This window comes from Chiloscyllium plagiosum, unplaced genomic scaffold (assembly GCF_037043375.1).
Source record: "Chiloscyllium plagiosum isolate Xiang-an unplaced genomic scaffold, Cpla_swu_hap1 HiC_scaffold_1, whole genome shotgun sequence".
Classification (NCBI taxonomy): Eukaryota; Metazoa; Chordata; class Chondrichthyes; order Orectolobiformes; family Hemiscylliidae; genus Chiloscyllium; species Chiloscyllium plagiosum.
The window spans coordinates 171,842,421-171,868,981 of record NW_028270139.1 but is presented as its reverse complement, the minus strand read 5'-3'; the positions used below and the strand labels follow the sequence as shown (position 1 = coordinate 171,868,981).

Genomic DNA, 26,561 nt, shown 5'->3' with positions numbered 1-26,561 from the left:
ATGCCTAAACTAATAATGGTAAATGCAATATTTGCCTTCTTGATCACTTTATCCACTTATCCTGACACCTTAAGGAACCAATGTCCATGCAATCCAAGGTCCCTCTGATTCTCTGCTTTCTAGGGTCTTATTGTTCATCATGCATTCAATTTGATCGGATTTGATTCACTGTCATCACATATATATAAGAAAAATTTTGTTTTGCGTACAGTACAAGTAGATCATAACATACAAGGACAGACAGTTAATAGAGTAATTGAATAAATGTAAGAAATATGAGAATTATATCTGCTATAGAGAGAGTCATCCTGAGTTGGCAACATCTTGAATCCATTCCCTAGCCTGGTTTGTCCTGTCCAAGGGTGTGACCTCACATTTATTCAAATTGAATTCCACTTGCCACTGATTCCCCATCTCTATCCTTCTGTAATCTAAGACTATCCTCCTCATTCTTGACCACCCCACCAATTTTTGTAACATCTGTGAACTTACTGATCAATTCTCCTCTAAATCATTTATATAGAACACAAACAGCAAAGGCTCCAACACTGATCCCTGTGGAACCCAACTATACACAGACTTTCAATTAGAAAAACATTCCTCAACCATCAGTTCCAGTTTCTGCCACTCAGCTTGTTGTAGATGAAATTTTCAAATTTCCTTTGATTCCATGAGCTCTTCCTTTCCCGATCAGTCTCCTGTGGGAACTTCTCAAAATCCTTCAATTCCAAGGAGATTACATCAAAAGCATTGCCCTTATCTACATAGCTAGTCATATCTGCTTCAGTGCTTAAGACAACCATCCACAAGCTCCCCCATTATGAGTCTGCCATATCTTAGTCTGGATGATTTATTTCCATTTACTTCTTACTTGGTTGTGTCCTTTTACTTTCTCTATGCACCAACTCACTGTAATAATTTTACCAAAAGTGCCACATTATAGCCTCAACCTGACAAGAAGGGCCAATGGACCCAGAATGTTGACTGATTTCTCTCCATAGATGCTGCCAGACCTGTTGAGTTTTTCCAGGTGTTTCCTTTTTTGTCTCAGTGGTTGTCTGCAGAGTTGCCACTTGCATTAAATAGCCACATATTACCCCCGTTTATGATAGCATGCCTTCTGTGATTACTCCACATCACTCCCGTGCACAATGTCCACAGTGGATAAATATAGTGAATGGATGTTAGCCAGTGGCTTGCTTGAAGGTATCTACAGTTCTGCAGACTGTCCTCTGACAACTATAGATGTGACTCCAGTTCATGTTCAGTTAGCCAGTGGCTTGCTTGAAGGTATCTACAGTTCTGCAGACTGTCCTCTGACAACTATAGATGTGACTCCAGTTCATGTTCAGTTTTACACTGGACACCATTTTCCAAGTGATTTTAAAATCTTTCATTGTTTCAGGTTTGCAACAACAAAGGTACCTGTCACTGTGATGTTGGCTGGGCGCCTCCATTTTGTAAAACCAAGACTGGCAGCTTTGACAGTGGACACATGATCAGAACAGATACAGGTAACCTTTTCAGTTTTTCATTGTGCTGAGGCTTTTTCTTTGAGTTTTGTCTCTGTGTTCCTCACCAGTATGTGTCTGCAAGCAGAGGTTGCTGAACCATACCAGTCATTTTTCAAAGTTAAAATTCACACAACACCAGGTTATAGTCAAACAGGTTTAATTGGAAGCACACTAGCTTTCGGAGGGCCGCTCCTTCACAACCACCTGATGTGTGATTTTTAACTTTGTACACCCAGTCCAACACCAGCATCTCTGAATCAGTCATTTTTCACAATCAGTTATATCAGTTCTGTTCTGCACTTTAATTTCTGGATGTATTCTGCGCAATGTTGCTTATTTGATTTGACTGTCTTTTATGTATTTGTTACTGTTATGTGATTAATGAAAGTGGGATTAGAGGTTTGTCCTCAAAGTGTCAGGATTTGTCCCCCCCTTTCCCTGCAAATTGCTGTTTCTTGTATGTGGCTGTTCACGTTAACTGTTTGTTTGTAATTTGTACTGGTTAATAAAATATTTTTAAAAACAAACAGAAAGTTCAGAGGTTCTGCTCGGAGGAAGCTGGACCAGTGTCAGGAAGTAGCCTGTGGAAATGAACGGTGAATTCAAGATGGGAATTGAGTTGAGTTGAAATAACTCTGTGGAGTTATTTCAGGCATCAAAGTTCACCATTTACTGTTCTAATCAAATAAAAGTCAACAGCTCCCAAACTCTGCAGCTTCCACTGACCTGAAAGAAATGAGATAAGGAGGGCTGGGACCAGAAATCATTTTGCAAACAGGAAGAAAAGTTATGAAATGAGTGTTGTCAACCTGAGAACCTGACAGACCGATGATCAGAAGGTTGATGAGTGAATAGGATTGGATGGGTGTGATGATACAGGGAGGAGAGATCTAGATAAATTCTTGTTTTCAGAGGGCAAAAATGGGAGTTGGGCCAGGAAAGCATTGGAGTAGCTAAATATCAGCAAAGGCATGGATGGAGATTCAGCAGTGTATGGGGTGAGGCACGGTCAGAGACAGGTCACTTTACAGAGGTGAAAGTCAACAGTCTTCAATATAAAAGGAATGTTGGGCCAGAAATTCCATTCAGGCTCAAATAGACCATCAAAGTTTGATTCAGTCTCAGGCAGTCAGAAGGTGGCTGGAAGGAATTGGTTATGAGGGCAGAAGCAATGGATTCAATCTATCCCATAATGCCTGCTCATCCAATTTGTGGAAGTTAGTCAAGCAGCAAAATTAGTCAGAGGCGGAGAATACGTTCAGAGATTTAGCAGAGCTGGGTGCCATTTCAAAAGGCACTGGTGCAGTGATAATATCACTGTACTAGCAATCCAGAGTCTGAGCTAATGTTCTGAAGGTCCAGGTACAAGTTCCATCATGGCAGATTCAACTTTAAACAATCTGCAATTAAAAGCTCATATAATGGTGACCACATTATCTGTTGTGAAAAATCCATCTGGTTTACTAATGTGCTTCAGGGAGTAAACGTTGGTATCTGTGATGCTGGGGAGCGAGATGAACCACCTGCTTTGCATTTCTGGATGTGACAGGACTGTAGAACTTAGATCTGACCCTTTGGTTATGGAATTGCTCAGCTCAGTCTATCTCAGTTTGGTACACAAGCAGCCCTGTTTGGTTGCTTCACCAGGTTGACATCATATTTTTATGTGCTTCTGCTGTTGCTTATATACTCCTGATTGAACAGGAGTTGATCTCCCAGCCTGATAATAATGGTAGAGAGAGGGAGATGGAACATCGAACATTATAGTGAAGTACAGGCCCTCGATGTTGCGCCAACCTGGGAAACCAATCTAAAGCCTATCTATCCAACACTATTCCACTATCATCCATATATTCATCCAATGACCATTTAAATGCTCTTAAAGTTTGAGTCTACTACTGTTGTAAGCAGTGTGTTCCATGCCCCTATTACTCAGAGTAAAGGATTAACTCTGACATCTGTACTATATCTATCACCCCCTCAATTTAAAGCTACAATCCCTCGTACTAGCCATCACGATCCAAGGAAAAAGGCTCTCCCTGTCCACCCTATCTAACCCTCTGATTATCTTATATGTCTCAATAAGTCACCTCTCAACCTTTTTCTCTAATGAAAACAACCTCAAGTCCCTCAGCCTTTCCTTGCAAGACCTTCCCTCCAGACCAGGCAACACCCAGTAAATCTCCTCTGAACCCTGTCCGAAGCTTCCACATTCTTCCAATAATGCGGTGACCAGAACTGTACGCAATATTCCAAGTGTGGCTGCAGTACATCTGCAGTATGACCTCATGGCTCCAAAACTCAATCCCTCTACCAATAAAAGCTAACACACCGTTGCCTTCTGACCAACCTTATCATCCTGGGTGGCAACTTTCAGGACATGGAGATCTCTGTTCATCTACACAACCAAGAATCTTACCATTAGCCCAGCACTCTTTCTTCCTGTTGGTTCTTCCAAATCACCTCACACTTTTCCACATTAAACTCCATTTGCTTCCTCCCAGCCCAGCTCTGCAGCTTATCTATGTCCCTCTGTAACCTGCAACCGAAGGGCGGCACGGTGGCACAGTGGTTAGCACGGTTGCCTCACAGCGCCAGAGACCCGGGTTCAATTCCCGCCTCAGGCAACTGACTGTGTGGAGTTTGCACATTCTCCTCGTGTCTGCGTGGGTTTCCTCCGGGTGCTCCGGTTTCCTCCCACAATCCAAAGATGTGCAGGTCAGGTGAATTGGCCATGCTAAATTGCCCATAGTGTTAGGTAAGGGGTAAATGTAGGGGTATGGGTGGGTTACGCTTCGGTGGGTCGGTGTGGACTTGTTGGGCCGAATGGCCTGTTTCCACACTGTAAAGTAATCTAATCTAATCTAATCTAATCCTTCAGCACTATCTACAACTCCACCAACCTTAATATCATTCGCAAATTTACTAACCCATCCTTCTACACCCTCATCCAGGTCATTTATAAACATGACAAACAGCAGTGACCCGAAAACAGATCCTTGCGGTACACCACTAGTAACTGAGCTCCAGGATGAACATTTCCCACCAACCACCACCCCCTGTCTTCTTACAGCTGGCCAATTTCTGATCCAAACCACTAAATCACCCTCAATCCCATGCCTCAGTATTTTCTGCAATAGCCTACTCTGGGGAACACTATCAAATGCCTTACTGAAATCCATACACAACACCAACTGCTTTACCCTCATCTACTTGTTTGGTTACCTTCTCAAAGAACTCAATAAGATTTGTGAGGCATGACCTATCCTTCACAAACCAGTGTTGACTATCCCTAATCAACTTATTCCTTTCTAGATGATTATAAATCCTATCTCTTATAATCCTTTCCAACACTCTACCCACAACCGAAGTAAGGTTCATTGGTCTATAATTACCAGGATTGTCTCTACTCCCCTTCTTGAACAAGGGGACAACATTACTATCCTCCAGTCTTCTGGCACTATTCCTGTAGACAATGACAACAGATCAAAGTCAAAGCCTCTGCAATCTCCTTCCTGGCTTCCCAGGGAATCAGAGGATAAATCCCGTCCATCCCAGGGGACTTATCTATTTTCACACTTTCCAAAATTGCTAACACCTCCTCCTGGTGAGCCTCAACCCTGTCCAGTCTAGTAGTCTGTATCTCAGTATTCTCCTCAACAACATTCCCTTTCTCCAGTGTGAATACTGACAAAGAATATTCATTTAGAGCTTTCCCCATCTCCTCTGACTCTATGCACAACTTTCCACTACCATACTTGATTGGCCCTAATCTTTCTCTGGTCAGTCTTATTCCTTAAAAGCCTACAGAAAGCTTTAGGGTTTTCCTTGATCCTACCTGCCAATGACTTCTCATGTCCCCCCCTGGCTCTTAGCTTTCTCTTTAGGTCTTTTCTGGCTAACCTGTAACTCTCAAGTGAGCCTTCCCATCTCAGTCTTCTTCCTATTGACAAGAGTTTCAACCTCTTTAGTAAACCACAGCTCCCTCGCTCGACTGCTTCCTCCCTGCCTGACAGTACAGACTTATTAAGGGCATGCAGTAGCTATTACTTGAATAAGCTCCACATTTCCATTGTTCCCATCCCCTGCAATTTCCTTCCCCATCCTATACATCCTAAATATTGCCTAATGCATCATAATTGCCTTTCCCCAAGCTATAACTCTTGCCTTGCTTTATATCTCTATCCCTTTCCATCACTAAAGTAAACATAACCAAATTGTGGTCACTATCATCAAAGTGCTCACCTCCCTCCAAAATCTAAAACTTGGCCGGGTTCGTTACCCAGTACCAAGTCCACTGTGGCCTTGCCCCTTGTTGGTCTGTCTATATACTGTGTCAGGAAACCCACCTGTATACATTGGACAAAAACCAACCCATCTAAAGTACTTGAAATATAGTATTTACAGTCAATATTGGAAAGTTAAAGTTCCCCATAATAAGTACCCTGTTACTCTCACTCCTATCCAGAGATATCATTGCTATCCTTTCCTCTACATCTCTGGAACTATTCAGAGGCTGATAGACAACTACCAACAGGGTGACCTCTCCTTTCCAGTTTCTAACCTCAGCCCATACTACCTCAGCTGACGAGTTTATTGGAGAAAGAGGAGGAGGGGGGACCTAATTGAGGTATACAAGATAATGAGAGGCATCGATAGAGTCGATAGCCAGAGACTATTTCCCAGAGCAGAAATGACTAACACGAGGGGTCATAGTTTTAAGCTGGTTGGAGGAAAGTATAGTGGGGATGTCAGAGGCAGGTTCTTTACACAGAGTTGAGAGAGCATGGAATGCGTTGCCAGCAGTTGTGGAGGCAGGGTCATTAGGGACATTTAAGAGCCTCCTGGACATGCATATGGTCTCAGAAATTTGAGAGTGCATACATGAGGATCAGTGGCCGGCACAACATCGTGGGCTGAAGGGCCTGTTCTGTGCTGTACTGTTCTATGTTCTATGTTCCTCAAACGTCAGGATTCATCTCCACAAAGACAATGAGGTATTCACCCTCACCGGAGACCACAATTATCATGGACCAACACACATGCAACGGATAGAATTGAGTGTATGATAAGTAAATGATTTCCTCTAGTTTTATCTACCCTCCCACAAAAGACACAGACATACTCTAACAGCAATGTTCTTTCAGGCTCAGCCAACTTGACACTACAGTTCTGTTAATTGTAACCTGACCCATTATTTGTCATTTCCAGGAAGTATACCTAAGCCAACTGTTTTGAGTGTTGCGATCATAGTACCAGCTTTAATAGTCCCAGTATTGGCCTATTTCCTTGTGAAGATATTTATGAAGAAAGCCAAGATTGCAAGTGCAAGATCTCTAGCAAGTTAAAGAAATGGTGGCTGTCCAAGGTAAGAATCAACAAGCAAAATGAGGCCTCAGCACTTTCTTTCATCTTCAGTAGAACCTGACACCGAGTTACGGGTGATCAGGTTAGAAATGTGCCTGGAATAGGCTGATAACAAAAGTAACTGCAAAGCTGTGTGAGGAATGTAAGTGGCAGGGATGATAGGTTGGGAGCAGTCCAAATCAGGAATGGGATTATGAAACAGACCAGGAGTGAGGCTAGAGACTGGACCAAGGATGAAAAGCAGTGAGAAAGGATTAGATGTGGGTGGAATTTTTAAAGTTCATTCAGGAAAGCTTTTTGTGCCAGTACATAGGTAGTCTGACTGGAGAATGGAGCAGTGCTTCAACCCAGTCCCAGGGAACGAAGCTGGGCAATGGTTGAAGTGTCAGTGGGCAAACATTTTGATGATCATGATCATAACTCTAAGTTTGTAGTCATTGTAGTGAGGTCAGACCAGCTTAACTATCCCTATCAGGGAGCCCTGGCCGACATAAAAGGGTGACTGACACAGTGCTATTGTCAAAGGCTATGTGTTTGTAAATAAAGGGCAATAGGATGCCAGCCTCTGAAGAATTATTTCACATTTCAAAAATCATTATGGAAAGGGATAAGGATAATATGTTAAGAGCAAGAAGATTACCAGGGAAAAAACAGGGCCTGTTAGAGACCAAGGGATGTGTATGAAGCCAGGGGATGTGGACAGAGTCTTAAATGAATAGTTAGTGTCTGTATTTGTAAAGGAGAAAGAAACTGGATGAGAACATAGGAGGCATGGTTCGAACATTGGTGGATGACACCAAAATTGGTGGCGTAATTGACAGTGAAGACAGTTCACTAAGATTACAAGGGGGTCTTGATCAAAACAGGGCAGGACTTACACAGTTAATGGTAGGGCCCAGGGAAATGTTGTTGAACAGAGAGACCCAGGGATGCAGGATCATAGTTCAGTGAAAGTGGTGTCACAGGTAGACAGGGTGGTGAAGGCAATGTTTAGCAAGCATGTCTTCATTGAGTATAGGAGTTGGGAGGCCATGTTGCAGCGATACAAGACATTGGTTTGGCCACTTTGTTAAATTGGAAAGGGTACAGAAAAATTTACAAGGATGTTGCCGGAACCGAAGAGTTAGTTATGTGGAGAGGCTGAAGAGTGATCTTATTAGAGGTTAATGAAATCATGAGGGGGATATCAAGGATCTTTCTCCCCAGGGTAGGAGAGTCACAAACTAGAGGGTATAGGTTTAAGGTGAGGGGGAAAGATTTAAAACTGACATGAGGGGCAGCTTTTTCACAGAGGGTAGTGCACGTATAGAACAAGCTGCCAGAAATGGGCGGCGTGGTGGCACAGTGGTTAGCACTGCTGCCTCACAGCACCAGAGACCCGGATTCAATTCCCACCTCAGGCGACTGACTGTGTGGCATTTGCACATTCTCCCTGCGTCTGCGTGGATTTCTTCTGGGTGCTCTGGTTTTCTCCCACAGTCCAAAAATGTGCAGGTTAGGTGAATTGGCCATGCTAAATTGCCCATAGTATTAGGTGAATGGGGTAAATGTAGGGGAATGGGTCTGGGTGGGTTGCGCTTCAGAGAGTTGGTGTGGACTTGTTGGGCCAAAGGGCCTGTTTCCACACTAAGTAATCTAATCTCATCTTAAAAAGTGGCTGAAGCTGGTACAATTACAACATTTAAAAGACATTTGGACAGGTACATTGATAGGAAAGTTGGAGGGCAGATGGGACCAGTTCAGTTTAGGAAACCTAGTTGGCATGGAGGAGTTGGACCAAAGGGCTGGTTTCTGTGCTATATACCTCTGTGGCTCTTCATAGCTGGAGGGTTTTGGACTGGTAAGAGTCCAGTGTGTGACAAGATTAGTTTGGAGAAATTAGGCTTTTTAGCTGGTGTAAGAGTGCATTAATCCCCAGGGCCTGGTGAGATGTACCCCAGGCTGCTATCAGAGCCAAGGGAGGAGATTGCTGGGGTTCTGGCAGAGAGATTAATACTTCACTGGCCACAGGTGAAGTACCACGTGGTTGGACGATAGCTAATGCAGTTCCTTTGTTGAAGAAGGGCAGCAGGAACAGGCCAAGGAATTACAGAGCAGTTAGTCTAATGTCAGTGGGAGGAAAATTACTGAAAAAAAACTTCTGAGGAACTGGGTTAATTAACACATAGAAAGGCAGGGATTGATCAGGGATAGTCAGCACGGATTTATGGGTGGGAGATCCTGTCAGACGAATTTACTTGAGATTTCTGAAGAGGTGACTAAATATATTCACGAGGCTACTGCCATTTATGTAGTTATATGCACTTGAGTAAAGCCTCTGACAAGATTCCACATTTTCAAAAATGCATTCACTTGCTGAGGGAATCGCTGGCTCATCAACATTTATTGCCCATCCCTCACGGCCGAGAGGGCAGTAATGAGTCAACCCCATCATTGTGGTCTGAGTCACATGTAGGCCAGACCAGGTAAGGATGGCACATTCCTTCCCTCAAGGACATTAATAAACCATAAGAGTCTTATTTCCAGATTTTTCTTGAATGCACATCTCATGATTTGCCGTAGCAGGATTCAAACCTTGTTCCCTGAGATTTACAATCCAGCAATAATACTATGAGGCCATCGCATCCTCTTGTGGGGTGGAAAGCTGTACAAAAAAGGTAACATCCCATGGGATCCAAGACAAGTTAGCAAATTGGATCCAAAATTGGTTTCCAAATGGGAGGCAAAGGGTGATGGTGGAAGGTTATGTTTTTTGTGATTGGAAGCCTGTGACCAATGGGAATGTACCACAGGGATCCGTACTGAGACCTTTGCAGTGTACAGGTAGTTCTTCTACAACGTGCCGGGAGCGTTCTTGTGCTAGAAAATTCACGCGTTAGAAACAGCATTTCAAATTTTGGCAATGTAATAGCATTTTAAAGGTTTGTGTTTTAGAAACAGTGTCAAACATGTTATAATGAGTTCGCATTAATGAAATGAGTGTTAACAGAATGACCTGTATTGTTACAACTTTAAAAAGCATTAGCTAGACCACAAATGGAGTACCTTGAGCAGTTCTGGTCACCACACTATCAGGAGGACATGATTGCACTGGAGAGGGTGCAGAGGAGATTGACCAGAACATTGCCTGGGATGGAACATAGAACAATACAGCACAGAACAGGCCCTTCGGCCCACGATGTTGTGTCGAACATTTGTCCTAGCTTAAGCAGCCATCCATGTATCTATCCAATTGCCGCTTAAAGGTCACCAAAGATTCTGACTCTACCACTGCCACAGGCAGCGCATTCCATGCCCCCACCACTCTCTGGGTAAAGAACCCACCCCTGACATCTCCCCTATACCTTCCACCCTTCACCTTAAATTTATGTCCCCTTGTAACACTCTGTTGTATCCGGGGAAAAAGTTTCTGACTGTCTACTCTATCTATTCCTCTGATCATCTTATACACCTCTATCAAGTCACCCCTCATTCTTCGCCGTTCCAATGAGAAAAGGCCTAGCACTCTCAACTATCCTCGTACGACCTATTCTCCATTCCAGGCAAAATCCTGGTAAATCTTCTCTGCACCCTCTCCAAAGCTTCCACATCTTTCCTAAAGTGAGGCGACCAGAACTGCACACAGTACTCCAAATGTGGCCTAACCAAAGTCCTGTACAGTTGCAACATCACTTCACGACTCTTGAATTCAATCCCTCTGCTAATGAACGCTAATACACCATAGGCCTTCTTACAAGCTCTATCCACCTGAGTGGCAACTTTCAAAAACCTATGAACATAGACCCCAAGATCCCTCTGTTCCTCCACCTCACTAAGAACCCTACCGTTAACCCTGTATTCCGCATTCTTATTTGTCTTTCCAAAATGGACAACCTCACACTTGGCAGGGTTGAACTCCATCTGCCACTCCTCAGCCCAGCTCTGCATCATATCTAAGTCCCTTTGCAGCCGACAAGAGCCCTCCTCACTATCCACAACTCCACCAATCTTCGTATCATCTGCAAATTTACTGACCCACCCTTCGACTCCCTCATCCAAGTCATTAATAAAAAGTACGAACAGCAGAGGACCCAGAACTGATCCCTGCGGAACTCCACTTGTAACTGGGCTCCAGGCTGAATATTTACCATCTACCACCACTCTCTGACTTCGACCGGTTAGCCAGTTTTCTATCCAATTGGCCAAATTTCCCTCTATCCCATGCCTCCTGACTTTCCGCATAAGCCTACATGGGGAACCTTATCAAATGCCTTACTAAAATCCATGTATACTACATCCTGCTCTACCCTCATCCACATGCTTGGTCACCTCCTCAAAGAATTCAATAAGACTTGTAAGGCAAGACCTACCCTTCACAAATCCGTGCTGGCTGTCCCTAATCAAGCAGTGACTTTCCAGATACTCATAAATCCTATCCCTCAGTACCCTTTCCATTACTTTGCCTACCACCGAAGTAAGACTAACTGGCCTGTAATTCCTGGGGTTATCCCTATTCCCTTTTTTGAACAGGGGCACAACATTCGCCAATCTCCAGTCCCCTGGTACCACCCCCGTTGACAGTGAAGATGAAAAGATCATTGCCAACGGTACTGCAATTTCCTCTCTTGCTTCCCACATAATCCTAGGATATATCCCGTTTGGCCAGGGGGACTTGTCTATCCTCAAGTTGTTCAAAATGTCCAACACATCTTCCTTCCTAACATGTATCTCCTCTAGGTTACCAGTCCGTTTCACACTCTCCTCTTCAACAATACGGTTCCTCTCATTCGTAAATACTGAAGAAAAGTACTCATTCAAGACCTCTCCTACCTCTTCCGACTCAATACACAGTCTCCCACTACTGTCCTTGATTGGACCTACCCTCGTTCTCGTCTCAGGAATGAGGAAAGACTGGATTGGCTGGCTTTATTTTCCCTGGAGCAGAGGAGGCAGAGGGAGGATCTGACTGAATTAGAATTAGAATTAGAATTAGAATGAGTACGGAGAAAAATTTAAAAGTTGCCACTTATGGTGCCACCTTCGGTATAACAGTATCTGGGTAGAGATTCTTAAGTATGAATTCTTGGGGGGAAAAAAATTAGAAAATAAAGAACTGGAAAGTCCAGCATTACAAATCATAGGAATAAATTAGAAAAGTGAAAAAATAAAAAGTTCAGAAGAACAGTCCTTCTGACCCAGTCAACCTGTAGTCCACACCAGGCCGTGACTCCAGACTCTGCTGGAGGCAGGGAGACCTCTCTGGAATCATTGAGGCTGAAAGGCCATGCTGAGGCCACACCAAGTCACCAAGAGTTTGAGTCCACGCTGAGACCAGGAGTTCATGGCATCGTCAAGAAGGAAAAACAAACATGAAAGAGAAAAAAAAAGAGAAACAAAATGGATGGAGTGAACAAGCTCTGGCTGGAGTCCAATTTCATTACCATCTTGGAACTAAATTATACAAAACTATGAGGGGCATTGACAGATTAAATCATGAGAATCTCTTTCCCATGGCAGACATATCTAAAACCAGAGGTATAAGTTTCAGGTGAGGATGAAGTGATTCAGAAAAGATCTAATGAAAAATATTTTCACCAAGAGGCTGATAGAGGTATTAAACGTGCTGCCTGAGGGGATGGTGGAGGCAGGTACTATTGCAACATTTAAGAAGCATCTGGATGAACATAGACTATGGGCCTGTTAATCGTACTTTGTGCACCTCCTATGCAGCCATCACCTCATATGCCTCGTTCTGTCTAAGCACCCTGCAATCTGTTTGTTAAGGTCTGCCCATACTGTTCACAAAACAAAGCTTTTCACTGTACTTCGGTACATGTAACTATAATAAATCAATTCAAATCAAAACCAAGTGAAGGTTAATGGGATTAGTGTAATTTGATATTTGTTAGTCAGACATGGTGGGCTGAAGAAGGGCCTCTTTATTCTGCTGTATGACTCTATGACTTCATGACCATCAGGTGTGAGGGTGGGGACAGCATCAGGCATGAGGCTGGGTGTTATGGACCATACCAAACCCCATCAAAATACCAAACCCCATCAAAGGAGAAATTGTCATATTTTATTTAAAGACAAGTGTAAGGCGTCATATTCCAGATATTGGGATATTTGGTCGGCATGGACAGGTTGGACCAAAGGGTCTGTTTCCATGCTGTACATCTCTATGACTCTAAATGATTTGATTGGTCCATGATTGGGCTTTAACAAAACACACTTGTTCTAAAATACAGGCATGAAGTTAACTCTATTGAAATACTTGATAAAATAATATACTATTTAACTAATAATCATCAATTGTTCCAATGTAGCAGCATCCCATAAACACACCCTTGGCAAAGGCAAATTCAACAAAACAGACAGTGCTATCTCCTCTGCAACTCAGGAGAAAGGAACACAAACAATTTAGGAGCGGAGAGGGAGAGGGAGAACACAAGACTTCTGCTGCAGAGAGAGAGAGAGAGAGAGACACCTTCAACTCCAAAACTCCAACTGAAAGTAAAGCTAAAACCTTTGGTCGGTGTTATCCTGACTCCACCCACTTATGCTTCTTTTATCAAATTTTACAAAAAACAGAACTCAAAGCTGATTGCCCACTGCTTCTGAAGCAGACATTCCCTCTCCACTGTGGCAACATCTGTCTGCAAGAGAAACCGCACAGAACAAATTCCTTTCTGACTGCGCAGGAGTAAATTACTGTAGATGCTGGAATCTATATGGAAAACAAAAAAATGCTGGAAATCACTTCACGCAGCATCCGTGGCGAGAGAGCAAGCTAACATTTTCAGTCTAGATGACTCTTCATCAGATCTGTTGTGAAGGGGACAGCATTTATGCAATAGTGGGGGGAGGGAGAATGGTGGAGTTCTGAGGGAGAGGCTGCTGATAGGGGTTCAGGTTAAGTGATTGGGATGTGAGAATGGCAGAACAATAGTATGTTTAACTACCAGAGTGGGACAATATGTTAATTCCACTGTTCTGCCATTCTGAAATTCCGATCACTTAATCTGACCTATCTCCCACTCTCCCTCCCCCTCTACCCTATCCAGTTGTGCCCCCATGTTAAAATCCAAATCGTTAATGTATTAAACAAACAACAGGAATCTGAGCACTGCAAAACACCATTTGAAACATCTTTTCCATTCATGGAAGCAGCTATTCACCATTACCCTTGTTTCCTATTACGACGCCAACTCTGAATCCAATTCGACACATGACTCTGTCCCCAATGGGCTTTTATTTTTTTCACCAGGCCACCATGTGGGACCTTGTCAAATGCCTTACTAAAACCATGTCAATAACATCCATTACGTAGGGTTGGTGTGAACCCAATGGGCTGAACAACATTTAGGGATTTATGATTCTGACATCCCGAGGAACAAGTCATCTGGCCCTAGCGACTTATCCACTTTCAAGGATTCCAACTCCTATAACACTTCCCCAACATTATGATTATTTTGTTCAATATTTCACACTGCTCCTTTTGGCATACTATATCCATATCATCTCTTTCCTTTGGGAATAAAAAGATTATTTAAAATTTTTCCACTATCCACTGCACCTTCACACAATTTCCCTTCATCTCCAATAGGTTTCACTTCTTCCTCAGCTATCCTTTTGCTCTTTATATGCCGGTAAAATGCCTTTGGGATTCCCCTTCTCTTGCAAATTTCCTTTGATTCCATTTCTTTTCTTACTTGATCCCCACACTTTCTACATTCCTCTACGCTACCTGCAGTGTTGAGTTTTTGTGTCTATCATAAGATTTCTTTTTCTATTTAGTCTTCTCCCGTATTTTTCTAGACAACTATGGGGGTCTAGATGTGGCAGTACCAGTCTGACTTTTGGAGGAGTCATGTCTGATTTGTACCTCAAGGATATCAGTTTTTAGTGCCTCTCACTGGTTTATCCTTTAGCAGTTCTGTCCATTCCACCTCCACTTCACTTCACTTCACTCCAGAACTCTATCAACAAACACATTGAGTTAGACCCCATCTACCACCCCCTGAGAAAGAGAACAGGAAATGACTTCACCAACCCAAAGAAACATATAAATAGAAAGCAGGAATCATGTACAGTGCTTTGCCAGAGGCCCACTGAAGATGTTACCTAATAGGGTGGTGAAACGTCTGGAAATGAACCTTCTAGCTCAGCGAGCAAACCTATATCCAGAACCTCAACCTGACCTACAAATCTTCTCAAAACCCGCTATGGTAACTACTATCACTTTACCTACTTGACCTCCTTCATTACCCAAAACTAAATCCAGAATTGTGGCTGGTCATGTCTTGTTTAAAGTAAAATTCTGGATAAAGTACATGACGTTTTCACCCTCAATGCACCTTATATTGTTTGATACACAGTTAAAGTCTCCTACTATTATTGCTCTGATATTCCTCCAGGCAAAAACATTGTTTACATATATGTTCCTCTGTGTCCCTCTCACTATTTGGGGCTCTGTAGTACACTCCTAGTGTTACTGCCCCTTTTTTTCAATAAACTCAACCATAAAGCCCCATGTCAATGTTAGAGTAATGCTGGAAAAGCATAGCATGAATGATTCATTCCTGATGAAGGGCTTTTGCCTGAAACATTGATTTTCTTGCTCCTCAGATGCTGCCTGACCTGCTGTGCTTTTCCAGCACCACTCTAATCTTGACTCTAATCTCTAGCATCTACAGTACCCACTTCCGCTATAAAACTTCATGTGGTAATCTGTTTAGCATATCATCCCATTTCATAACTATTACTGAGTCTTTAACCAATACTGTTATCCCCACCTACTTTTTTCCATCCACTCAATGCTGCTTGAAAACTCTTATGTTCAGGGATATTGAGCTGCCCCTCCTTTAGCCCTCCATTATAGCAACAACATCGTGCTGCCACGTATCTGTGTCCTTCGTTTATCTGCCTTGTTTGTAACATTCCTTGCATTGAAATAGAAGTGACTCAATGTCCTTTGCTGGATGCTTTTTAGATCCTCATTTCTCTTGCCTTTCCAAGTCACTGACTGCATCACTAACAAATCCTCTATTCAGCATTTAGGTCCTCATCTCTTTATTAACCTATGCCATTGGTACCTGTGTGTACCACAACCACTGGTTGTTCATTCTCCTGCTCCAAAATGTCCTTAAACTGCTCTGTGACATCCCTGACCCTAGCACCAGGGAGGCAACACAAGATCCTGGATTCACTTCTACAGTTACTGAAGGACCTGTCTGTACCTCTTACTATCAATCCCCTCTCACTATAACTTGCTACTCATTTTTCCTCTCTTCTGTGCAGAAATACCCATGGTGCCCTGAATTTAGACATTACTGCTTTCCCCTGAGAGGCCACTCCAAACCCCAGTATCCAAAGGTTGAAGAGGCATTGACTGCAGGGGACTCCTGCACTTCCTTTCTCATCCTTTTACTTTGTCTGATGGTCAACCATTCCCCTTCTGCATGTCATGATTTGGAGATGCCGGTGTTGGACTGGGGTGTTCAAAGTTAAAAATCACACAACACCAGGTTATAGTCCAACCGGTTTAATTGGAACCACACGATCTTTCGGAGCACCGCCTGATGAAGGAGCGACGTACTGTCACCCGATGAGGAGCAGCGCTCCAAAAGCTAGTGTGCTTCCAAATAAGCCAGTTGGACTATGACCTGGTGTTGTGTGATTTTTAACCTTCTGCCTGTGTAATTCTCACAAGTGGTGTGAGCACCTCATGAACACATTGCTGAGAATCTCACAGACAATGCTGATGATCCACAGTGAGTCTACCTACAGCTCCAGCTGTTAGTCAGTGGCTGCAGCTGGACACTTCTTGCATACAGTTGTCAGGGGCACTGGAAACATCCCTTGTTTCACACTATGTGCAAAAAGAGTACACCATGGGTCCAAGATCTCATGACTTCTCTGCATTCAGTAAATTACTCCTATTTAAAGAATTTAATTAAGCTCAGGACCTTCCCTCACTTTAATCAAACATCTCTTCTGTTACTTAAAATAATATATTCTGGTTTAAAATCTATAAGGAAATACCTGCAGGTATCACTTACCAATTGGCTGTTTCCATCGAGACTATGTCACATTCTGAACTGCTCAGACTGCAAACTGGAGTCAGGCTTTCAGCTTCACCTACTCCTGTTTCCACCCACCTCCAAAACACTCTCATCAACAGCCAGCAGTATTGAGGCTGGGTCCCCTTTATAGGTCCCAAAAGCAATGATTCTGAACTGGATCAAACCAGTTTTTCAGTTAATCAGCTTCATCTGGGAATGACTCAGCCAATTCCTGTTTCGGATTTGTAATGAGAACTATGCCTTGTCAAAGAGAATGGGTCAGGAGTGAGGTTGGGAAATGGGTCAGGAATGAGTGTGGGAAATAGATCAGGAATGAGACTGGGAAATAGGTCCGTAATGAGACTGGGAGATGGGTCAGGAATGAGACTGGGAATGGGTCCGGAATGAGATTGGGAATGGGTCCGTAATGAGACTGGGAAATGGGTCAGGAATGAGACTGGGAAATGGGTTCGGAATGAGACTGGGAATGGGTCCGGAATGAGACTGGGAAATGGGTCCAGAATGAGACTGGGAATGGGTCCGGAATGAGACTGGGAATGGGTCCGGAATGACACTGGGAAATGGGTCAGGACCACAGTGGTCTGTTTTACTACCACATCCAGTTGAAAATGGTGATGTACAATGAAATCACACACTGCAGGAGAAGAGTCCGTGAATGGCCTTATCCTCAACAATGGAAGAGCCAAACACGAGTGCAAAGAAAAGGCTGAAGCATTGGCAACAATCTTCAGACAGCAGTGCTGACTGGGTATTCTATCTGAGTCTCCTGTGGTGTCGTTACACATTTGATAAGGTTACATCAAAAATATCAGTCAACAACCAACTCAATTCAGTCCACATGACAAAGAGAAATAGGTGAATGCATTGAATACTACAAAGTCTAAAGGCATTTGACAGAACTCTTGCAGTGGTACTGTTCTCTAGAACTAGCTACATCCAAACTAACCAGTTTCAGAACAACTGCAACACTGACATCTACCCTGAAATCAGCCAATTACTGCTCCATCAATCTACTTGAATCATCAGCAAAGTGATGGAAGGGTATGAACAGGGCTCTGATTTCATGATGTCACCATACGTGTAGTACATAATTGAACACATTTGGAAATCCAAATCTACTGTATCTACTGGTTCACCTTTATCTATCCTGCATGACACCTCCTCAAGGAATTTGAATAAATTTGTCAGCCAGAACTGTATGCAGTATTCCAAATGTGGCCAAACCAAAGTCTTATACAGCGGTAACATGACCTGCCAACTCTTGCATTCAATACCCTGCATGCCATGCCGTATGCCATTTTGACCACTTTATTGACCTGCGTTGCCACCTTCAGGGAACTCTGTACATCAATTTTCCTTAGGGTTTTATCATTTACTATACAGTTTGTTCTTGAATTGGATCTTCCAAAATGCATCACCTCGCATTTTCCCAGATTGAACTCCATCTGCCATTTCTCTGCCCAACTCTCCAATCTATCTATATTCTGCTGCATTCTCTGACAGTCTCCTTCACTATCTGCTTCTCCACCGATCTTAGTGTCATCTGTAAACTTGCTAATAAGACCACTTGTACCTTCCTTCAGATCATTTATGTACATCACAAACAACAGTGGTCCCAGCACAGATCCCATTGGAACACCATTGATCACAGTTCTCTATTTTGAGAAACATCCTTCCCCTACTACTGTCTGTCTCCTGCTGCCAGTTCCCTATTCACCTGAACCCAGTGTGACTTCACTTTCTCCATCAGCCTACCAGGAGTAACCTTATCAAATGCCTGACTGAAGTCCATGTATATGATAGCTACAGCCCTTCCCTGCATAAAACCATGTTGCCTATCACTGATAAGCCCATTTTCTTCCAAATGGGTATATATCCTATCCCTCAATAGCCTAGCGAGTTTTGAGAAGATTTGTAGCTCAGGTTAAGGTTCTGCATGTAGGTTTGCTCGCTGAGCTGGAAGGTTCATTTTCAGACGTTTTGTCACCATACTAGGTAACATCTTCAGTGAATATTGAACTACAGAAGCAATCATCCCAACTTCCACAAGCAAAGCTGCATCAGAACATTATTTCAGTAAGCCAACACACACTGCAGCACAGAGGAACTACGCAGAGCAGAAGAAAATCACCTATACCGTGTATTCAAAAAGAATGGGTACCAATGAACACAGTCCACCGATTTCTCAGCAACAAACCCAAACAAGCAGATAAAACGTGTCCAGAAACCCTAGTCACTCTCCCCTACATCAAAGACATTTTGAAAATGACTGCCAGACTACTCAGGATCATGGTAGCCTACAAAACCACCAACACACTAAAACAGCAGCTAATGAACTTGAAAGACCCTATACAAAACTAATGCCATTTACAAAATACTGTGCAAGGACTCTAACAAACACTACATTGGACAAACAGGCAGAAAACTAGCCACCAGGATACATGAACATCAACTAGCCACAAAACGACATGACCTTCTCTCAGTAGTAGGTGAAAGTCAAGATTAGGGTGGTGCTGGAAATGCACAGCAGGTCAGGCAGCATCCAAGGAGCAGGAAAGTTGATGTTTTGGGCAGGAGCCCTTCATCAGGAATGAGGCTGGAAGCCTCGGGGTTGGAGAGCCTCTCTCACTAGTATCCTTACATGCAGATAAGGAAGGACACCACTTCGACTGGGAAAACACATCCATCCTAGGACAAGCCAACAGAGACACACACGAGACTTCCTAGAAGCCTGGCATTCCAACCGGAACTCTATCAACAAACACATTGGCTTGGATCCATTTGCCACCCCCTGCGAAAAATAACAGTATGTGCCATCACCATTGGAAATGATGTCACCACAGGAAATGACATCACCAACCCAAGGAAACCCAAACATATAAATAGAAAGCAGGAAACACCAGCAGTGCTTCGCCTGGAGGCTCACTAAAGATGTTACCTAGTATGGTGATGAAACATCTGAAAATGAACCCTCCAGCTCAGCGAGCAAACCAACATCCAGAACCTCAGTATCTTCTCCAGCAGTTTTCTCCCACTGACATTAGGCTCACCAATCCATAATTACTTAGATTATCCCTGCTATCCTTCTTAAACAAGATGACAACATTAGCAATTCTCCAGTCCTTCAGGTTCTGGATTAGAGTGGTGCTGGAAAAGCACAGCAGTTCAGGCAGCAACAGAGGCGCAGTAAAATCAATGTTTCGGGCAAAAGCCCTTCATCAGGAATACAGGCAGAGTTCCTGAAGGGTGGAGAGATAAGTGAGAGGAGGGTGGGGGTGGGGAGAAAGTAGCAGTGAGTACAAAAGGTGAGTGGGGGAGGGGATGAAGGTGATAGGTCAGGGAGAAGGGCGGAGCGGATAGGTGGAAAAGGAGATAGGCAGGTAGGACAAGTCATGGGGACAGTGCTGAGCTGGAAGTTTGGAGCTGGGGTGAGGTGGGGGAAGGGGAAATGAGGAAACTGTTGAAGTCCACATTGATGCCCTGGGGTTGAAGTGTTCCGAGGCAGAAGATGAGGCATTCTTCCTCCAGGCGTCTGGTGGTGAGGGAGCGGCGGTGAAGGAGGCCCAGGACCTCCATGTCCTCGGCAGAGTGGGGGGGGCGGGGGGGAGTTGAAATGTTGGGCCACAGGTTGGTGTGGTTGATTGGTGCGGGTGTCCCGGAGATGTTCCCTAAAGCGCTCCGCGAGGAAGTGTCCAGTCTCCCCAATGTAGAGGAGACCACACTGGGAGCAACGGATACAATAAGTGATATTGGTGGATGTGCTGGTAAAACTTAGATGGATGAGGAAGGCTCCTTTAGGGCTTTGGATGGAGGTGAGGGAGGTGGTGTGGGCGCAGGTTTTTCAATTCCTGCGGTGGCAGGGGAAGGTGCCAGGACGGGAGGGTGGGTTGTAGGGAGGCGTGGATCTGACCAGGTAGTCACAGAGGGAACGGTCTTTGCGGAAGGCAGAAAAGGGTGGGGAGGGAAATATATCCCTGCTGATGGGGTCTGTTTGGAGGTGGCGGAAATGTCGGCAGATGATTTGGTTTATGCGAAGGTTGGTAGGGTGGAAGGTGAGCACCAGGGGCGTTCTGCCCTTGTTACAGTTGGAGGGGTGGGGTCTGAAGGTGGAGGTGCAGGATGTGGACGAGATGCATTGGAGGGCATCTTTAACCACGTGGGAAGGGAAATTGCGGTCTCTAAAGAAAGAGGCCATCTGGTGTGTTCTGTAGTGGTACTGGTCCTCCTGGGAGCAGATACGGCAGAGGCGGAGGAATTGGGAATATGGGCTGGCATTTTTGCAGGAGGTAGGGTGGAAAGAGGTGTAATCCAGGTAGCTGTGGGAGTTGGTGGGTTTGTAAAAAATGTCAGTCTCAAGTCAGTCGTCATTAATGGAGATGGAGAGGTCCAGGAAGGGGAGGGAGGTGTCAGAGATGGTCCAGGTAAATTTAAGGTCAGGGTGGAATGTGTTGGTGAAGTTTATGAATTGCTCAACCTCCTCGCGGGAGCACGAGGTGGCGCCAATGCAGTCATCAATGTAGTGGAGGAAGAGGTGGGGAGTGGTACTGGTGTAATTACGGAAGATGGACTATTCTACATGGCCAACAAAGAGACAGGTATAACTGGGGCCCATACAGGTGCCCATGGCTACCCTTTGGTTTGGAGGAAGTGGGAGGATTCGAAGGAGAAATTGTTAAGGGTGAGGACCAGTTTGGCCAAGCGAATGACAGTGTCAGTGGAAGGGTACTGTTGGGGACGTCGGGAGAGGAAGAAACGGAGGGCTTGGAGGCCCTGGTCATGGCGGATGGAGGTATAGAGGGACTGGATATCCATGGTGAAGATGAGGCGTTGGGGGCCAGGGAAACGGAAGTCTTGGAGGAGGTGGAGGGCATGGGTAGTGTCTTCAACGTATGTGTGGAGTTCCTGGACTAGGGGAGATAGGACAGTGTCAAGGTAGATAGAAATGAGTTCAGTGGGGCAGGAGCATGCTGAGACAATGGGTCGGCCAGGGTGGTCAGGCTTGTGAATCTTGGGAAGGAGGTAGAACCGGGCAGTGCGGGGTTCCCGGACAATGAGGTTTGAAGCTGTGGGTTGGAGATCTCCTGAGGTGATGAGGTTCTGTATGGTCTGGGAGATGATGGTTTGGTGATGGGGGGTGGGGTCATGGTCGAGGGGGTGGTAGGAAGTGGTGTCCTCGAGTTGGCATCTGGCTTCAGTGGTGTAGAGGTCAGTGCGCCAGACTACCACTGCGCCCCCTTTATCTGCTGGTTTGATGATGAGGTCAGGATTGGAGCAGAGGGAGTGAAGGGCTGCGCGTTGTGAGGGTGAGAGGTTGGAGTGGGGGAGGGAGGTAGACAGGTTGAGGCGGTTAATGTCCCGGCGGCAGTTGGAAATGAAGAGGTCGAGTGCGGGTAATAGGCCAGCACGGGGTGTCCAGGTGGATGCAGTGTGTTGGAGGCAGGCGAAGGGGTCCTCGGAAGGTGGGCGGGAGTCCTGATTGTGAAAGTAAGCTCGAGGCGGAGGCGGCGGAAGAAGTGTTCGACGTCACGGCGTGTATTAAATTCATTGATGCGTGGGCAGAGGGGGATGAAGGTGAGTCCTTTGCTGAGGACTGATCGTTTGTCCTCAGTAAGGGGGACGTCGGGGGGCATGGTGAAAACCCGGCAGGGCTGGGAGCTCGGGCCTGGTGTAGGTGTGGAGCTGAGGGTGGGGGCGGAGCTGGTAACTGGAGTGGGTGAGGTGGTAGGAGTAACGGGGGGTGGAGTCATGAGCAGGGGTAGTGTTCCCCTCAGGATTCTGGGGGGTGGGGATAGTGACAGTGGGATCTGTGGGGGGCGTGTCAGCAGAATGCAGATGAGTGGCGTTGGTGGGGATGGAAGTGGTGGTGACCACGGCAGTGGGGGGGGGGGGGGGCAGAAGTCAATGAGTGTGTGACATCAGTGATGATGTGTGGTGCGGAAGTGATGTCACATGTGGTGCATGAGGAATTGTGAGGGGCGGAAGTTTTGTCATCAATCAGCATGGGGATGGTGGCTGCAGCAGCCACATGGCTAATGGCATCCGAGCAGTTCCAGAGGCCGGGGGAATCTTCTGGAATGTTTGAGGAGCGCTGGTTATGGAGGTGGGTAGATAAAAGTTTGTTGTACTCACAGTTTTTGATGTTTGAGATGGTGTTGAAATACTGTTTGTTGAGATGAATTCTCCTGAGGATATAGTAAAGGAGGGGTCCTTTGCAATTCTGAGAGAGTGTGGCCCTCATCTGAGGCAGGGCTGACTGTAGAGAGATTAGGTACTGGCGCATTGCTGCGAGTGTGGAGCGGAGAATCCTGAAGGAGAACCATTCCTGGTGTTTTTGAATCTGTAGTCTGTACCGTTTGTCCGAACTCTGCTAGTTTAAAAGTAGTCCGGTGTCTGTGTGGGATGAAACGGTTACGGAGGCAGGCACTGAGGAAGCAAATGTGGCTGTGGTAGCGAGTCTGTTTCAGGACATGGTTGAGGAGCTTCAGGGCAGAGGAAATGACCTGGGAGTTGCAGTGGGAGAGGGACTCCCTTGTAGAGAGAGAGGAGGAAATCTTCTTCAAGGCAGGCATCCTTGCATGAGGATTGGCAGTAGGGTTAAAATCAACTAGGTAAAAACAAGGACTGCAGATGCTGGAAACCAGATTCTGGATTAGAGTGGTGCTGGAAGAGCACAGCAGTTCAGGCAGCATCCGAGGAGCAGGAAAATCGACATTTCGGGCAAAAGCCCTTCATCAGGAATACAGGCAGAGTGCCTGAAGGCTGGAGAGGTAAATGAGAGGAGATGGGGGTGGGGAGAAAGTAGCATAGAGTACAATAGGTGAGTGGGGGAGGGGATGAAGGTGATAGGCCAGGGAGGAGGCTTATCCAATCCTCCAGGACCTCACCCATGTTCAAGGTTGCTCCAAAGATATCTGTTCAGGCCCCTGCTTTTTCCTCTCTCACTTCCCTCAGTAGCCTGTGATAATCCAAACCAGGAGAAAGTGAGGATCGCAGATGCTGGAGATCAGAGCTTAAAAATGTGTTGCTGGAAAAGCGCAACAGGTCAGGCAGCATCAAAGGAACAGGAGTTTCGGGCATAAGCCCTTCTTCAGGAATGAGGAGGCTAAGATAAAAGGTAGGGAGGAGGGACTTGGGGGAGGGGCATTGGGAATACAATAGGTTGAAGGAGGTTAAGGTGAGAGTGATAGGCTGGAGAGGGGGTGGGGGCGGAGAGGTCGGGAAGAAGATTGCAGGTCAAGAAGGCGGTGCTGAGTCTGAGGGTTGAGACTGAGATAAGGTGGGGGGAGAGGAAATGAGAAAGCTGGAGAAATCTGCATTCATCCCAGGCGTCGTGTTGCCATGGTCTGGCGATTAAAGTGTTCAGCCACCAACCAACCCAACCGCCCTGTGGCTGAACACTTTAACTCCCCCTCCCACTCCGCCAAGGAGGTCCTTGGCTTCCTCCATCGCCAGACCATGGCAACACGATGCCTGGAGGAAGAGCGACTCATCTTCCGCCTAGGAACCCTCCAGCCACAGGGGATGAATGCAGATTTCTCCAGCTTCCTCATTTCCCCTCCCCCCACCTTTTCTCAGTCCCAACCCTCAGACTCAGCACCGCCTTCTTGACCTGCAATCTTCTTCCCGACCTCTCCGCCCCCACCCCCTCTTCGGCCTACCACCCTCACCTTAACCTCCTTCCACCTATCGCATTCCCAATGCCCCCTCCCCCAAGTTCCTCCTCCCTACCTTTTATCTTAGCCCGCTTGGCACACCCTCCTCATTCCTGAAGAAGGGCTTATGCCCGAAACGTCGATTCTCCTGTTCCTTTGATGCTGCATAATCCAAACCAGACCTGTTTAGCTTAATTTTGGATCAGTGGTGCTGGAAGGGCACAGCAGTTCAGGCAGTATCTGAGGAGCAGCAAAATCGACATTTCGGGCAAAAGCCCTTCATCAGGAATAAAGGCAGAGAGCCTGAAGCGTGGAGAGATAAGCTAGAGGAGGGTGGGAGTGGGGAGAAAGTAGCATAGGGTACAATGGGTGTGAAGGGCTTCAGGGCAGAGGAAATGACCTGGGAGTTGCAGTGGGAGAGGGACTCCCTGAAATTCTTGTAGAGAGAGGAGGACTAATCCAGAATCTGGTTTCCAGCATCTGCAGTCATTGTTTTTACCTCATGATTTTAACCTTCCTGCGAATCCTCTTGCAAGGATGCCTGCCTTGAAGACGTTTTCCTCCAAAGTACTCGTTAAGAGTCTTGCCCATTTTTACTGACTGCATAACTTTCCCCCTTTATCCTTGAGTGGGCCAACTCTCTCTCTAGTTACCCTCTTGCTCCTTATATATGAATAAAAGGCTTTAGGATTTTAGGACAAACAACATTACAGCCCAGTACTGGCCCTTCGGCTCTCAATATTGCGCCAACCTGTGGAACAAATCTGAAGCCCATCTATCCTACACTATTCCATTATCATCCATATGTTTATCCAGTGACCTTTTAAATGCCCTTAATGTAGTGCGTTCTATGCCCCTCCTATCCTCTGAGTAAAGAACCTACCTCTGACATCTGTCCTATATCTATCACCCCTCAATTCAAAGCTCTGTCCCCTCATGCTGGCCATCACCATCTGAGGAAAACAGATCTCCCTGTCCATCCTATCTAACCCTCTGATTATCTTATATGTCTCCCTTAAGTCACCTCTCAACCTTCTTCTCTCTAACAAAAACAGCCTCAAGGTCCTCAGCCTTTCCTCATAAGACCTTTGGCCATACCAGGCAACATCCTAGTAAGTCTCCTCTGAACCCTTTCCGAAGTTTCCATATCCTTCCTATAATGCGGTGACCAGAACTGTACACAATACTCCAAGTGCAGCTGCACCAGAGTTTTGTACAGTTGCAGCACGATCTTGTGGCTCCGAAACTCAATCCTTCGACCAATAAAAGCAAACATACCGCATGCCTTCTTAACAACCTGATCAACCTGGGTGGCAACTTTCAGGGATTATGGTATGTGGACACTGAGATCTCTCTGCTCATCCACACTACCAAGAATCTTACCATTAGTCCAGTACTGTTTATTCCTGTTGTTTCTTCCAAAGTGAATCACCTCACACTTTTCCGCATTAAACTCTCAGCCCAGCTCTGCAACTTATCTATGTCCCTCTGTATCCTGCAACATCCTTTGACACTACTGACCTCAGTGTCATCCACAAATTTACTAACCCATTCCTCTACAAACAGCAGCAGCCCCAAAACAGATCCTTGCAGTACACCACTAGTAACTGAACTCCATGATGAATATTTCCCATCAACCACCACTCTCTGCTTTCTTTCAGCCAGCCAATGTCTGACCCAAACCGTTAAATCACCCTCAATCCCAGAGTGTGTAATGGTGAGCATCTGTGTGAGGGAGTGTGTAATGGGGTGTTTCTGTGAGTGAGTATGTAATGGTGTGTCTCTGTGTGAGGGAATGTGCAGTGGTGTGCCTCTCTGAGTAACTGTGTAATTGTGTGTTTCTGTGTGAGGATTAGCGATGTATCTCTCTCTGTGAGGGAGTGTATAATAGTGTGTCTCTGTCTGTGAGAGAGATTATAATGTGTGTGTCTGTGTGAGGGAGTGTAAAATGGTGTGACCTTGTG

At 45.4% G+C, this 26,561-nt stretch overlaps 1 protein-coding gene across 1 annotated transcript in view; it reads left to right on the top strand.

The window, feature by feature from the left end:
- Positions 1 to 26,561, top strand: part of LOC122546170 (disintegrin and metalloproteinase domain-containing protein 12-like) — a 467,862-nt gene that overhangs the window by 422,374 nt on the left and 18,927 nt on the right. The window contains exons 18-19 of the mRNA XM_087986005.1: positions 1,406 to 1,514; positions 6,812 to 6,882. Coding sequence (XP_087842131.1) covers positions 1,406 to 1,514; positions 6,812 to 6,882 — 180 coding nt within the window. The remainder of the gene's footprint in view (positions 1 to 1,405; positions 1,515 to 6,811; positions 6,883 to 26,561) is intronic.